This window comes from Physeter macrocephalus, chromosome 8 (genome assembly GCF_002837175.3).
Source record: "Physeter macrocephalus isolate SW-GA chromosome 8, ASM283717v5, whole genome shotgun sequence".
In the NCBI taxonomy this organism is placed as follows: domain Eukaryota; kingdom Metazoa; phylum Chordata; class Mammalia; order Artiodactyla; family Physeteridae; genus Physeter; species Physeter macrocephalus.
This window is the reverse complement of record NC_041221.1, coordinates 61082388-61099235: the sequence shown is the minus strand read 5'-3', so window position 1 is coordinate 61099235 and position 16848 is coordinate 61082388. Positions and strand designations below refer to the sequence as shown.

Below are 16848 nucleotides of genomic sequence, written 5' to 3'. Positions count from 1 at the left end.
ACTGCAAAAACACTGAAGCCTTCTGAGAAAACAATTTAAAAATCTTGAGGATTACCTCAATCAGACATAAAACCTAAAACATTTTTGCTCTAAGTATGCTCTTTACAATCAGAATATATTTAAACACGGGAGTGGGATGGAGGAAGCTAAAGCAAATGTGGATAAAATCAGAAAAATCAAAAATACAAAAAAAAAAGAGCAAAATTACTCTTCCAGTGAGCAGTAAACAGAAATGATTCTAAAATTAATGTGCAAATGAAAAATAAAGTGGTTAACTTTCATTTAATAAACTTGTTAAGCAGTTGATAATAAAAAAAGCTATTTTCCATAGCTTGCTTTCTCTAAACTCAAAAGGTAATCACCATCTTTAATAAAGTTTAACTTTGTTTTAATAAGTGAATAAACCACATTATGTTTACAGACCAATACCTTTAACACTACAGAGAACGACAATATTCTGAAAATCCAGTTTATTTTTCATGTTGTGGACAGATTCAGTCAGTGTGATCAGTTTTTCTGCATGTGTAATAATTTTATCAAAATAAGTTTTCCCACAAGACTCTTTTCCATCAACTCTGAAAATCCTGGTCTGACAACACACCCAAATAAAGCTCTTGAAAATCACCTCTCAAAATTTGGAAGAAAATGTGGCAAGTCTTTCCTGTAACATTTACTGAACTACAAATGGCTAAAGAGCAATTTATGTTTTAAAAGGTGACTAGTACAATAGTTGAGTTCAGGAAATTAATGTTTTAGTGCACTTTGCTCCAGTTTTAGCCAACATGCTACATTGTCCTTTTTTTGCAGGGGGGAGGGGTGAGGGTGGCGAGAGCCGCACAAAGTGGACTTGAGGATTTCCACTGTACGAAAAAGATATGACTCTGCAAGCAAAACAGTGTAAGCTGCCTTTTTTCTTAAGACCTGGACATTTTAAGACAGAAGCTTTGCAAAACATTACACAATTTTTTTATTATTAAATGAGAAAATCTCATTTGTTACATCGTCACATTGCTAGTCAGAGAAATGCTGCAGTGATGAAGAAAGTCAATGTTGGATCAACCAAAGTCCTCATTTCTACAACATTCATTTAACAAAGAAATAATGTTCAACACAGGCCAACACAACATTCTTGGTTTTCTTCATATTGAAGCTCCCCCAAAAAATCATCTTCTAATGGGGTATTTTACTACATAAATTATAGTTCTTCATTTTTACAATTCACCCCAAACTGTATGAGAGATGTATCACACTAAAATTTCTAAAGCTGTTAGGAAATCCTTCACACATCGTCGTCATCTGATGTGTCACTGCTACTTGTCTCTGTGTCATCATTCTCAATAGTGGGTTTGAAAGTGCTGTTTTTCCAGGGTCCAAACTTGAAGTCACAGATCAGGCCATTTTTCAAAATACCATTTTTCCTCAGACCGTTCTTCTGTAACTAAAATGTCAACAAAAATAAATTGAATAAATAAACTATCCTCCAAGAGTTACTACAAATTAAGAATGCTCTAATAATCAATGTACCCATGAATGCAATAAAGGTAATAAAACTCCATAGATTATGCTATCATTTTTGAAAAACTAGTTAGATATAGGTAATTGATCCAACCAATATAACAAAGTATTTCCTATGAATAAATCACTACCTTTGGGAGAACTGCATTTATCACTTACCAAACCACTATTATATATATATATGGTGTACAGTACTAGTCTAGTGAAAAGATTTTGGATCCAGACAGGGTAGACGTGTTAAGGAATTAACCTTCCCAAATTTTCATTTCCTTAATGGAAACTGTAATAAATATCTTCAGGTGCTGCCTACAATATAATCAGCAACCATTAAGTTACAGCTGTTATTTTTATTATTCTGACCTAACTAGGCTATTAACATACCCCACAATCCGCTTTATTCATACTCTGCAGAATAACCAGAATACAAAGTACTCCAGTAAGTAAGGAGTATTCAAATAAGGTAAGTACAAGGTAACAAAATCAAACAGAGGCCTTAGTTTAACCACAGAGATTAAGATATTGAAAAAAATATTAAGCTATTTCTAAAAATCAGAACTGAAGGGTTAGTATGGTATAAGTAAGAAAAATGTCTGAGACTCTGGCAATTTTTATCAAAATGAGAAATACAAATTTCTGTAAGACCAAATCCAGTTATATAATAAGTTAATATTTGGAACTATCTATAGGTGTCATAGTCTAGAGGGCTTTTTTAAGTCCTAAGGATTAGGATTAGATCCAAACCCAAAGGGCAACTTACATCATAGCTAATTTTGCTACAGACCGTGATAACTACAAATAACAAGTCTAGAGTCTTATTAGCTCTCAATTTTCCTTTTTCCCTCCCTATTTAGCTACCTCCCTTTACTCTGAACAAATGACCTCACCACCATCTTTACTAAGAAAAACAAAAGCCATGTTCTCAGTGTTCTCAGTCTCTGGCATTCTCAGCCACTGTGATGGTTACAAATACGCCTCATCTCTCTTTTAAAGGTACACCTTTCTAATCCCTCAAAGTTCTATCCTTGCTTCACATGATTTATCATCCAGTGCCACCTAATCTTTCCACAGCTTAAAATCAACTGTGGACAATTAAGATTAAAAACCAAATCTGATCTTTATCTCTGATTTCTCTAAATGCCTGCACCCTCCCCACCCTCCCCCCGGGGGGAAATACATACATATACATAAATACACACACACACTCGTCTATTTTACATATACATGTATTTATGTAAAATGCATAGAATTACACATATACATACATATGTGTGTGTGTGTATATATATATATATATATATATATATACAGTCTCCTAAAATCAGCTCCTCCTTCTCCATTCCTGTCTATAATAATGATATAATTATCAGTTCATAGGTTGAAATTTCAAAATCCTGCTGATTCTATTTCAGATCTCAGTCTCATCAAGACCCTGGTTTACTGTCTTTCTCTACTTCAGGCCCTCATTTATCCCTTCCCTAATTATTACAATATATTCCCAACTAACCATCCTGATCCTAGTCTTCCCAATTACACTTCCAATATACACCTTACACTATACCTATACTTCCACATGTACAAATGGTTTCACATACCTAAAAATACCTCAAAAGGTTTCCTATAATAAAAAACAATCTATACTCCTGACATGGCATACAAAAACCTTAATAGGACAATGTGTTTTTTCAACTTTATATCAGTTATAGGCACAGGCTATGAAGTCAGCCAGACTTGGGCTCAACTTCCAACTCCACTAATAATACACTGTACGGACCTAGAGAAAATTACCCAACCACTATGAGCCTAATTAAGTTTTGTCATCTACACAGCAGGACTAATGGTATTACCTACTTCATACAAATACTACAAAAATGCACTTAGCACAATTACCTAGAGGGCATTAAGAGCTCACATGACGTTACTCACAATTAGGGAGGCCATGTTAATTTATCATTCAAACTAGGGCACTTTTGAGAATGAGTAAACATGTGCCATTAATAAATACAGTGGGATTAACATGCATAAACTGGGACTCTCCAAGGCAAACTAGGACTTAGACTCACCCTACTTATTACTGTTATCAAGATCTTTCATTAAAATCTTTCTACACGGGCTTCCCTGGTGGCACAGTGGTTGAGAGTCTGCCTGCCGATGTAGGGAACATGGGTTCGTACCCCAGTCTGGGAGGATCCCACATGCCACGGAGCGGCTGGGCCTGTGAGCCATGGCCGCTGGGCCTGTGCACCCGGAGCCTGTGCTCCGCAACGGGAGAGGCCACAGCAGTGAGAGGCCCACATACCGCAAAAAAAAATTAAAAAATCGTTCTACCCCATGCTCCAGCCACTCTGAACCCCAGCATACCCTGAACTCTTACTTTTGCCTTTGTTCACTCCCTACACCAGGAATGTCATTCCCTCATCTTACCTGACAAAGCCCAATTCAAACCCAACTCAATTATGCTTTTCCAGATCACTGCAACTGGCATTGAGCTCTAGATTAATTAACTAATGTAAATTCTACGTGGGCAAAAATTTTTGTGTTTTCCCAGTACTCTAGAATAGGACCTCAAGAAACATTTGATGAATTTGCATGACACTCTCTCTCTCTCCTCACCTTAAATATTTTGAAAACTGCTACCACATTCTGCTTTATATGGGAATCTACCTATCTTCATTAAACTGCAGCACTATGAAGGAGCTCATCTCTATAAACTCTAAAATCTTGGGCATAGTGAACACTTGATAAATGTTTGCAGAATTTCAAGAGAAGGAGTTTAAACTCAGATTCTCAACTGTTACCAGATACAATATGAATACTTTTATAAACAGCATCAGGCCCTAATGGTTTTTTAGGCATCTAAATGTCAAATGACATGTCATCATTAACATAAATATACCCATGTCTTTATCTTTAGTTTTTTTAAAAATGGACATTATACTTACAGGTCATTGCTCTCCAACCCACAGTATACACAAATTTTTTATATCAGTTAATTGTTTTATTATCAATAGGGTTTTATCTACCTGCCCCAGTCATAACATGGTTTTAAAGCCAATTATCTTGGTCAGGCAGTATTATGTTTTCCTTGACTACTACCTTATGGTAATGATACTAAGTGGTTTTTCTTGATGCCTTCCTTCAGATTCAAAACAAATCCTTCAAAGAGATACACAAAATGGCAAACCCACACAATGGACTACTACTCACCAAACATGGGTGAGTTTCAAAAACATGAAAGCAACCAGATCCAGGACTATAACAATATATGGTTCTATTAGTAAAAACACTGTGTAACTTGGGAGATTGGGATTGACATATACACACTATTATATATAAAACAGATAACTAATAATGACCTACTGTATAGCACAGGGAATTCTTCTCAATATTCTGTAATGACCTATATGGGAAAAGAATCTAAAAAAGAGTGGATATATGTGTATGTATATAGCTTATTCACTTTGCTGTACAGCAGAAACTAACACAACATTGTAAATCAACTATACTCCAATAAAAATTAATGTAAAAAAAAGGTATTCAGGAAAAAAAAATTGTGGAAAGGCAAAACTATAAGGACAGAAAGCAAATAATCAGTGTCTACCAGGGGCTGGAGCTGGGAGTGAAAGAACTAAATGCAAAGAGGGACAATGAGGAACTTCTGGGGATCGTAGTCATACAGCTATGTACATTTGTCAAAACTCACCCAACTGTACACCTAATGTGAATTTTTTGTTTGTAAATTGGACAATAAACATAACAAAAAAAATCCTTCAGAAGTATTACCCATAATCAGCCTGTGAAAAATAACATGGTTCACTAACTTCCGAATAAAAAATTTACATTAACTGGGAAGGAAGAAATATGAAAGTGGAAAAGAAGTAAAATTATCTCTGCTTGCAGACAACATGATCTTATATGTAAAAAACCTAAAAATTCTATTTAAAAACCTGTGAGAACTAACACACATAGCAAAGTAGTTGCAGGACATAAAACCAATACATAAAAATCAGCTGCATTTCTGTAACAATGAACAATCCAAAAAGTAAATTAAGAAAACAATTCTTAAAAAAAGAAAACAATTCTATTTATAATAGCATTAAAAAGAAAAAATACTTATTCCTAAGTATAAGAAATGAACTTAACCAAGGAGGCAAAAGACTTCTACACTGACAACTACAAAACACTGCTGAAAGAAATTTTAAAAAACATTAACAAACATCCCATACTCACAGATTAGAAGACTTAGCATTGTTAAGATGCAAATATTACCACAAACAATCTGCAGATTCAATGTAATCCCTATCAAATCTCACGGGTATTTTTTGCGGAAACAGAAAAACCCATCCTAAAACTCTTATAAAAGCTCAAGGGGGCTTCCCTGGTGGCGCAGTGGTTGAGAGTCCACCTGCCGATGCAGGGGACACGGGTTCGTGCCCCGGTCCGGGAAGATCCCACATGCCGCGGAGCTGCTGGGCCCGTGAGCCATGGCTGCTGAGCCTGTGCAGGGAGAGGCCACAACAGTGAGAGGCCCGCGTACCGCAAAAAAAAAAAAAGCTCAAGGGATTCCAGAATAGCCAAAACAGTCTTTTGCAAAGAAGAGCAAAGTTGGAAGTTTCATACTTGCTGATTTCAAAACATATTACAGAACTTCCCTGATGGCACAGTGGTTAAGAATCCGCCTGCCAATGCAGGGGACACGGGTTCAAGCCCTGGTCTGGGAAGATCCCACATGCCGCAGAGCAACTAAGCCTGTGCACCACAACTACTGAGCCTGCACTCTAGAGCCTGCAAGCCACAACTGCTGAACCCACGCACCAGAACTACTGAAGCCAGCGCACCCAGAGCCTGTGCTCCACAGCAAAAGAAGCCACCGCAATGAGAAGCCAGTGCACCCCAACAAAGAGTAGCCCCCTCTAGCCACAACTAGAGAAAGCCCACGCACAGCAACAAAGACCCAATGCAGGCAAAAATAAATAAATTTATTTTTTTTTAAAAAAGAAAAGAAAAAGGTCCTAGCTTTCCCAGGGTCCTGAATTTAGCTGAACTCAACACTAAACATAGCCTCCTCCATCCTTTAAAAAAAAAAAAAAAAAAAAATACTACAGAGCTGCAGCAATCCAAACAATGTGGCACTGGCATAAAAACAGAACTGAAGGGACTTCCCTGGTGGCACAGAGGCTGAGAATCCACCTGCCAATGCAGGGGACACTGGTTCGAACCCTGGTCAGGGAAGATCCCACATGCCATGGAGCAACTAAACCTGTGTGCCACAACTACTGAGCCTGTACTCTAGAGCCAGTGAGCCACAACTACTGAGCCCACGTGTTGCAACTACTGAAGCCCGCACGGCTAGAACCCGTGCTCCACAAGAGAAGCCATCACAATGAGAAGCCCGTGCACCGCAACGAAGAATAGCCCCGTTCAGCGCAACTAGAGAAAGCCCGTGTGCAGCAACAAAGACCCAACACAGCCAAAATTAAAAATAAATAAATAAATTTATAGGAAAAAAAAAAAACCCCACAAAAACAGAACTGAAGACCAATGAATAGCAAGCCCAGAAACAAACTCTTGCATATACAAATGATTTTTAACAAGGGTGCCAAGACCATTCAATACAGAAAGCACAGTCTTTTTCAACAAATGGTGTTGGGAGAAAAATACGAGAAATGAGAGGGAAGAGAGCACCACTGGTGGGAATGTAAAATGGTGTGGCTACTACAGAAAAACAGTAGGTCAGCTTCTCAAAAAGTTAATAGATAACCATATGATGCAGCAATTCTACTTCTGGGTAAATACCTGAAAGAATTAAAAACAGGGACTCTACAGATATCGATAGAGTCTACAGCTATCTATAGACTATCTATCTATCTATAGATATAAATGCTGCTGTGAACATGGGTGTATAGGTATCTATCTATAGATAGACAGATATAGATAGATACAGATACCTATACACCCATGTTCACAGCAGCATTATTTAACATGGGTGTATAGGTATCTATCTATAGATAGATAGATATAGATAGATAGAGATACCTATACACCCATGTTCACAGCAGCATTATTTACAATAGCCAAAGGTGGAAGCAATCCAAGTGTCCATCAATGAATGAATGGATAAACAAAATGTGGTACATACACATACAATGGATTATTGTGTCTTAAAAAAAGGATATTCTGATTGACCCGTGCTTCAACATGGATGAATCTCAAAGACATTCTGCTAAGTGAAATAAGCCAGTCACAAAAGGACAAATACTGCATGATTCCACTTATATGAGGTACTCAGACAAATTCAGAGAGACAGAAAGTAGAGTGGTGGTTTCCCAAGGTTGGGGGAGCAGAGAATGAAGTTATGGTTTAATGGGTACAGAGTTTCAGTTTTACAAAATGAAAACAGCTCTGGAGGTGAGTGGTGGTAATGGCTGCATAACAAAGTCAATGTACCTAATGTCACAGAACTGTACACTTAAAAATGGTTGAAATTGTAAATTTTGTTATGCGTATTTTGCCACAAATTTTTAATTAGGACGATGAAGTCTATTTTATTATGAAGTAAACGTAACTAATTTCCTCAAAGATTTCATTCAAAACATTTAAGAAGTGTTTTGAAGATTATAATATAAATTATAATATCTCCATATAGAAAATCAATTCTGCATGACCAGAACTATTTTAAAAAACTATAATGGATTTGAAAAAGAAAAATCTCAACTCCCTGACACTCTACTGTACATTTTCTAAGGAATACTCTTTCAAGACAGCAACTATGAAGACATTAAAAAAAAGATGTTCTAGAATATAAAATATTCCTGTGCCAAGAAAAGGATAAAAAAATGAAGCTACATTTGGCAAAGCTACTGTTGTTTTCTACTTCTTATCCCCAAGTCATTTTTAAATACCTGAAAAGTGACAAATCAGACATATTCTTTATACTAATTCCTAAGCACTGCAGATCCATGGATTTAAAGAAGTCAGCATTGCAGACCTATTTAAAACAAAGGCAAATCTGACCTAGAGTATGATGTTTAACAAATTCCTAAATAAAACTGTAAAACTTTCTTTCTCCCCACCCCCCAAAAATGCTTAGTTATATGTTGTTCTGATTAAGGAAGGGCAATTTTTAAAGTGAACTTACATGATTCAGCTCTTCTTACCTGTTCACTAATAACCTGGAATTCTCTCATTTCATCCTCAGTTAAGGGAGCACATGTTTCATCATTTTCACTGTCTTCTTGCCAGCCCATCTCCTTTAACAATCTGGAAAGGGGGGAAAGAATAAATTTAATTTAGAACTTAACCCAAGTAAGATAATTCCTTTTACACTGTGAGCAAGAAAACATGATCCCTTTTATCGGGTTAGACAAAAGGTTCGTTCGGTTTTTTTCTGTAAGATGGCTCTAGTAGTGCTTAGTTGTCTTTTAACTTCCTTTGAAACAATTTTGTTAGACTGTATTGTAACAGCTGTCATATTAAGCACGCATTTTAAAAAAAGCTTATTAAAATTGGTGAATTTTTGTGTAGCCATTTTAACAGTGAAGATGGAACAAAGAACATGTTTGGCATATTATGCTGTATTATTTCAAGAAAGGTAAAAACGCAACTGAAAAGCACAAAAAGATTTGTGCAGTGTATGGAGAAGGTGCTGTGACTGATGGAACGTGTCAAAAGAGGTTTGCGAAGTGTCGTGCTGGAGATTTCTCGCTGGACGATGCTCCATGGTGAGGTAGACCAGTTGAAGTCGACAGCGATCAAATCGAGACATTAATTGAGAACAATCAACATTATACCATGCGGGAGATAGCCAACATACTCAAAATATCTAAATCAAGCGCTGGAAATCATTTGCACCAGCGTGGTTATGTTACTCGCTTTGATGTTTGGGTTCCACGTAAGTTAAGCGGAAGAAAAAAAACCCTCTTGACCATATTTCCTCATGCGATTCTCTACTTAATTAACATAACGAAAACATTCCATTTTTAAAACAAATTGTGACGGGCGATGAAAAGTGGATACTGTACAGCAATGTGTAATGGAAGAGATCAGACAAGCAAAATCAACCACACCAAACGCCAGTCTTCATCCAAAGAAGGTGATGTTGTGTATTTGGTGGGATTGGAAGGACGTCCTCTATTATGAGCTCCTTCCGAAAAACCAAACCATTAATTCCAACAAGTACTGCTCCCAATTAGCCCAACTGAAAGCGGCACTCGACGAAAAGCATCCAGAATTAGTCAACAGAAAATGCATAATCTTCCATCAGGATAACGTAAGACCACGTGTTTCTTTGCTGATCAGGCAAAAACTGTTACAGCTTGGCTGGGAAGTTCTGATTCATCAGCTGTATTCACCAGACATTGCAGCTTCAGATTTCCATTTATTTTGGTCTTTACAAAATTCTCTTAACGGAAAAAATTTCAACTCCCTGGAAGACTAAAAGGTACCTGGAACAGTTCTTTGCTCAAAAGATTAAAAGTTTTGCGAAGATGGACTTCCCTGGTGGCGCAGTGGTTAAGAATCCGCCTGCCAACGCAGAGGACACGGGTTCGAAGCCGGTCCGGGGAGATCCCACATGCCGCGGAGCAACTAAGCCAGTGCACCACAACTACTGAGCCCACGTGCCGCAACTACTAAAGCCCGTGCGCCTCGAGCCCGTGCTCCGCAACAAGAGAAGCCACTGCAATGAGAAGCCCACGCACCGCGATGAAGAGTAGCCCCCACTCGCCGCAACTAGAGAAAAGCCCAGGTGCAGCAACAAAGACCCAATGCAGGCAAAAGTTAATTTAAAAAAAAAAAAAGAACAGAGAAACAACAAGGTCCTACTATATAGCTCAGGGAACTATATTCAGTATCCTGTAATAAACTGTAATGAAAAACAATCTGCATCAGTTTGCTGTACACCAAAAACTAACACAGTGTAAATCAACTATACTTCAGTTAAAAAAAAAAAGATTAACAGGGAATCAACCACTTTCTCTAGTTGGGCAAACAAGAATACTGTAGCCATGACTGCTGCATCTGATTTAGAGCCTTTAAAGCTTCTGTTTCTTATATGGCCACATATCTTGTACTAGTCTGATTATACTGTTTTTTTTTTTTAAAAAAAACATCTTTATTGGAGTATAATTGCTTTACATTGTTGTGTTGGCTTCTGCTGTATAACAAAGAGAATCTGCTATAAGTATACATATATCCCCAAATCCCCTCCCTCTTGCGTCTCCCTGCCACCCTCCCTATCCCACCCCTCTAGGTGGTCACAAAGCACTGAGCTGATCTCCCTGTGCTATGCGGTTGCTTCCCACTAGCTATTTCACATTTGGTAGTGTATATATGTCAGTGCCACTCTCTCACTTCGTCCCAGCTTACCCTTCTCCCTCCCTGTGTCCTCAAATCCATCCTCTACGTCTTAGTCTTTATTCCTGTCCTGCCCCTATATTCTTCAGAGCCATTTTTTTTTTAAGATTCCATAATTACATCCCTTAAACATACTCCTTTTTACACCTAACTCATCTTTCAAATTGAACCCGTCACATATTGGCTACTTTGTAGCCTTTACACATTTTCAAACAATCTCATAAAATAACAGTGCTCAGAGAATGGAAATAAAATGTAACACTATACCCATATTTTACAGATGAAGAACCAGGATCTCTTAAGTAAAAACAATTTGCCTACTTGACAGCAAAGAAAGGAGCAGAATTATGGTTTTTTGCCTCGTAAGTTAGTATACATTGCACCAAACTCTGCTGCCTCTGGACTAAAATGTCACAGTCACCATCACTGTTAATTACCATTTCTCACATTTCTTTTAATCATTTAATGCTTTGTCTTCACTGTAACCTAGATGGCCTCCCTGTGGAATGGCACTTCCATTCTCAGTGCTACCCAGTCCAGAGTCTACAGATCTAGACTGGTAAAAACAATCTCACACCTTTCACTAGATCCTTACTTTTACTTGTTTTACTTTTAAAAACTGAATCATAACTAAATAATAATGAAGATGGAACAAATTATTTCAAATGTTATGAAAAACAAGTATTCCTAACTGTCCATTCTCTCCTCTTTCCACTTCCCTCCAAGGGCTGTAACTGTTAACTGTTTCTAGAATAGCTTTCAAAACAAATACTCTGTATTTCCCTATTCCCCACAATTAGGAATATACCAAAACATTGATCTGCACTTTGCCTTTTCATTAGCATTTCTTCCCATTCTCTTTCAAATTATTACCAAATCACCCTGATACCATTTTCACAATTACCACCCTCCACTAAATATTTTCAATGGCTTCCCACTTCCTAAAGAACAAATTCCTTAACACCATGACCACAAATTCAAATTCCTTACATTAGAAAAAGCACAGGACTAAAAGTGGAAAACCTGGGTCACAAATCCTACTCTCCACAAACCAGGTATAAGACACAGGATAATTTGTTCACTTCCCTGAGCTATTTCTTCATCTGAAGCATTGAAAGAGCTTGAATAGACCTCTAAGGCCCCTGCCTTTTCAATTTATCTCTAATTCCATTAAGGACTCCACAACTCCTGTCAAGATATTCTATTCACTAACCCTAAAACAAACTAGGTATGTATTCAACTCTAAATATCCTTTCATGCCCCTTTTTATTCCAAAATGACTACCCAGTACCCTTGCCCGTACTGTCTCACCCTTTAAGATTTAATTTGGGTCCCAATTCAAACTCTGACTGGTACTCAAGCCATAATGCTATCTACCCCAAAACTCCCTTGAATTTCTCTGGCACTCATTTCTATTAATTCATTTGGTGCTTAGACAAGGTAACGACTACCCCTCTGATGTTGAAGCTATCCTCAATACCTTGATGACATGCTGAAACTTGATAATAATACTAATATATATGCCTATTTCATATTTTGTATTTTTTAACAAAAAAACTGTCATCCTTGAGAACTGTATCACTGATGCCGAAGTTGTTAAATCAAGCAATATGAGTACTTAAACATGTATGTAACTTAAGAATCAGAAAGTTTACAGGGAGTTCCCTGGTGGCCTAATGGTTAGGATTCAGGCTTTCACTACCGTGGCCCAGGTTCGATCCCTGGTTTGGGAACTGAGATCAATGAAGCTGTTAAAAAATAAATCAATTTTCTATAATAAAATCAAAATTCTGGGTAGAGACAAAAGTAAAAATACTAACCTGTGTTCTGCTTCAAGTGAACTAGAAAGAACATCAGTTTGTGGGAAGGTTGAAGACCGAATGATCTGCTGGGAAATTACAGAGGCATTGCCATTCTCTTGTGGAATTTCATTTTCATCAAAGTTTCGGTTTATATCCCTTTCTTGGTGAGTACTATTGCTGTTATGCAAATTAAATGAGTCGTCATCCTAATTTTTGAAGAGTTAAAAAAAAATGATTAGAGAATAGAATTGTTTAAAAAAACTTTAATAGATCCTGGTTAGATTTTCATTGATAAAACAACTGTAATGCTTATATAATCATTTAGGAGACAGTTTCATAATATGTAAAACTAAGTTGTGAAGGGTACCAACAGCTCTCTGACTCCATGTATTCACATCTATTCAATAAAGACAAAACTAAAAGGATAAATAAAGGTAGGCAAGACGGGGAAAACCAAAAACACAAACATGAACAGGAATTTTTTTAAATTTCATTTTTGCACAGAACTACAGAGTAAGAAAAGTCTATTTTAGAAATGAATTCATTATTTGTGCAAATAGCTAGCTAGCCTTGCTTTCAGAAATATGAAAATATTCAAAGGTCCTAAATAAATAATATTGGCCCACCTATTCCAATGACATGCTAATGTCAAACCAAGAATTACACTGCAAGTTCAATTACCTTTTCTGAGCCCGCATGGCTTTCATCTTCATGTTCCTCTTCTACTCTGTCCCTTTTCAATGCTTTCAAAAATTCACTCTTCTTATCAGTGCGCATACGTGTCAGTTTGGTTAGACGAGGCTGCTGATTAAGTTTGTCAACAGGTGAAGAGGAATTTGAGCGATTACACTAAGAAAAAAAATTTTAAATGTTGATAAATGTAGACAGAGAACTAATATAAAGTTCACAACTACCATGACTTTCTATTTCACCTTCTTCCCAATACAAAATTGATTTTAAATTCTATTTTAAACTGTTTTCCACTATGACTGCCATTTTTATCTATCCCACTGAATGAGTAAACAAAAATTTTATCCCAGAAACAATTAAGGTCTGATAATACCAAGAACTATGATTCTAAATTAGGACTTTAAATACTATTTTATAAAATGAATCCTAAAATTGCTTAAACATTTCTATAATTTAAAAAAAAGGCAGTTTTTAAAATTGTGTTCCACAGAGTTCTAAGGTTCTAGTTAACAGCTTCCCATACAAACTATTTTAATTCTTTACACACAGGTACACATTGAGTGTATCAGATAGGGTTTTATGAAGGAAAATTTTTGTGGAAGAGCAGGAGGGGACAGTAACAGAACATGTACTGGAGTCCTTTTTGTTTTGGATATTTTGACAGTGGAGTACAAAAGAAAAGAGAACGTTAGAATTCTGTGTCACAGGTATTTTAAGCCATGGGAATAAACCAAAATGCTTAACTCTTGTCAATAACGTCTGCAGATTATAATGAATTTAAGCCACAACTGACCAGCTGAGAATGCTGGTCCTTTCATCACAGCTCTAAAATTCTATGATTGAGAACTAGTATATGAGGGGTTATAATGTTCCACTATAGTACCCAGATCAATCTCAGTTATAACAATACAGTCACAAGTGTCTTTTGACCCTGAACTGGTCAGGGAAGTCCCTGATGTAGAAGTTTCAGAAAGCTGGCCAAATGAGAAAGAAATACATAAGTTACTTCAAGGTCAGTAAAATAATAATATGCACCTTTCCTTCTTCTTCCTCCTCTCTGCCCTTAGTGTCCATCATCCCCAAAAGAAGATTATATAATAAAAATCCTTATTTTTAGTCAAGGTTCAATCAGACAGCATAGCATAACTCTGTGGCAAAAGTCAAAATACCCATTTTCATAATTCTTCTCTTAAAAATTACTCCTTCTGGTTGATAAGTATATGGGTGTTTCACTGTATGATTTTCTCTACATTTTAGGATATTTGGAAATTTTGTTAGAAATTTTAAAAATTATCCCTACTTAAACTGCAAAAAAAGTTAGCAAATGGAGGGAAGTATCTGAATCAAGTTTTCTGAAAGAACTAAAATATCTCATTTTAATGCATTCATTTAATGCACCTATGCCTTTTGTTCACTGTTAATTAAATTACCATGATTAAGATACATTTCGCTCCTCAGGAGTAATTTTAAATGCCGTACCTCTTTCACTGAAGTTGTTGATGGACTAAAATTCTTGGCAGTTGATTTAAAAGTATTAAAGTTTCCGACACCATATGTAGACTCGTGAGGGAAAGAAGTCCCAACTTTATTTTCTTTAGTTTGGCTTTTCCACTGTGTAGGCTAAAGAAAAACACACAAACAATGTGTATCTAAAACAGAGTATATAGAAGAGAGAGAAAACAAACTGAACACATAAAGATGACTAAATGTGGCTCATAAAAACAATTATTTTTGTATTATACCTTAATCATTTCTACATGGTTCTCTTCCATTTTTTTTACAAATAAAATCAAAACCTGGTATTCAGATAAAACATCTAACTACATTGCTGTTTTTTCAAAGTTTTATAAACCTTAAGTTAGGTTTCTTTTGCCTAATACCAAGAAAAACAAAAGTGACCAAGCTTCAAAAACCTAAAACTGAACACAAAGGACAGAGCATTTTATACATTATTAAGCAAATATATCACAGATACATCTTGCAAAACAAGTATTTATAGATTTCATTTACTACTGACTACTGAAATAAGAAAACATACATGGACAAACACACAAGCCACTTACAAGACAATTAAAATCAATGACACACAGTAGGCCAAAAATGCTTTCCACTTAGAAATCAGCAGCCCACCAATACCCCCACACTTCGACGTGAAATTTTTAACATTTTTCCTGTCAAAGTAATTCAATTGATGTCAACTTAAAACTTGCATGTTTAACAACTTAGAACTTACTTTTGTAGGTGGAGCAGCAGGTTTAGGGACTAAGCCTTTATAAACACTTGGACCAGTCCCATTCTTAACTGGCTGTGACTGAAGATTTCCTACTACTGGGAATCCAGATAGCTGTAAGTCTTTTGTATTACCTTTCTTAATGACCAGCATCCTTTGAGTTCTAGATTTAGGATTCGGGGGATATTCTGCATAAACAAAGCACGAGCAATAGTTACACAGTTTAAATTTTAGCATAAAATTAAACCACCAAAAGAATCGTATATTCCAAACTTGATTATATTTAAAAATAACAGCTGCTTCCTGAGTAAAATAATTAAGCTAAGTATGAACTATATTCCTGCTTGAGAAATAAAGCTAAAACAATCAAACAAATCATAGCAAGAACTGAGCAATGTCAAATAACAAAGATGAATTCAGCTAGATAGTTTCCTAGAATTGTTAACTATGACCCAGCCAAAATTAACTACATTCTAGCATACTTTTCATTAATTTTTTTTAAATTACAAATTTCATCCTAATGGCTCTTAAGGACTTGAAATATAAAATATATTTTCCTCTTCTCCATTTTGAAAAGAGAATTTTCCTAATTCCTTCATTCTTTTTATCTCACTCATAAAGTTGTTACTAATTAAAAAGAAACTACAGTCCCTCTATTTCTAAATTCCTACTGAAGTTATAACTAATGAAGAGGGGAACTGTTTTCATAATACCAATTCATTCAAATATTTACTGGCCATCCAAACTACACTGAAGGCATTGTGCGAGTCGTAAGGGATCCAACTCAGTCCTGGCTTCTGAAGATAGTACTAGAAATAATAGTTGCTAACTGAAAGCTTTTCTCAGTACACCCACAGTTGCTAAAATATGAAAAATTACTCCTAGAGTTTAATCAATGTGTAATCAAACAGATGTTACAGTGAGCATATTCACAATTATGGCAGTGACGTATGTCTTTCTTCCCTTAGAAAAACTCTGAAAGCATCAGTTTCACAGTTGGAGAGTTTAGAAGAAAAGAATTAACTCCAAGAAAGAAATCGCAGAAAAACTAAATTAAAATTAGCTTAAGATATGACTCTGGGGCTTCCCTGGTGGCGCAGTGGTTGAGAGTCCGCCTGCCAATGCAGGGGACACGGGTTCGTGCCCCGGTCCGGGAAGATCCCACATACCGCGGAGCGGCTGGGCCCGTGAGCCATGGCCGCTGAGCCTGCGCGTCCGGAGCCTGTGCTCTACAACGGGAGAGGCCACAACAGTGAGAGG

The 16848-nt window shown here is 36.5% G+C and overlaps 1 protein-coding gene across 3 annotated transcripts in view; it reads right to left on the bottom strand.

Annotated features, from left to right (window-relative positions):
* Positions 1-455: 455 nt before the first annotated feature.
* Positions 456-16848, bottom strand: part of GPBP1 (GC-rich promoter binding protein 1) — a 73579-nt gene continuing 57186 nt past the window's right edge. For all 3 annotated transcript variants that reach the window (XM_007112202.4, XM_007112204.4, XM_007112203.4), the window contains 6 exons: positions 15592-15776; positions 14838-14978; positions 13350-13517; positions 12687-12874; positions 8670-8772; positions 456-1438 (listed from right to left, as the gene is read on the bottom strand). In XM_007112202.4, coding sequence (XP_007112264.1) covers positions 1280-1438; positions 8670-8772; positions 12687-12874; positions 13350-13517; positions 14838-14978; positions 15592-15776 — 944 coding nt within the window. In that variant the 3' untranslated portion in view covers positions 456-1279. The remainder of the gene's footprint in view (positions 1439-8669; positions 8773-12686; positions 12875-13349; positions 13518-14837; positions 14979-15591; positions 15777-16848) is intronic.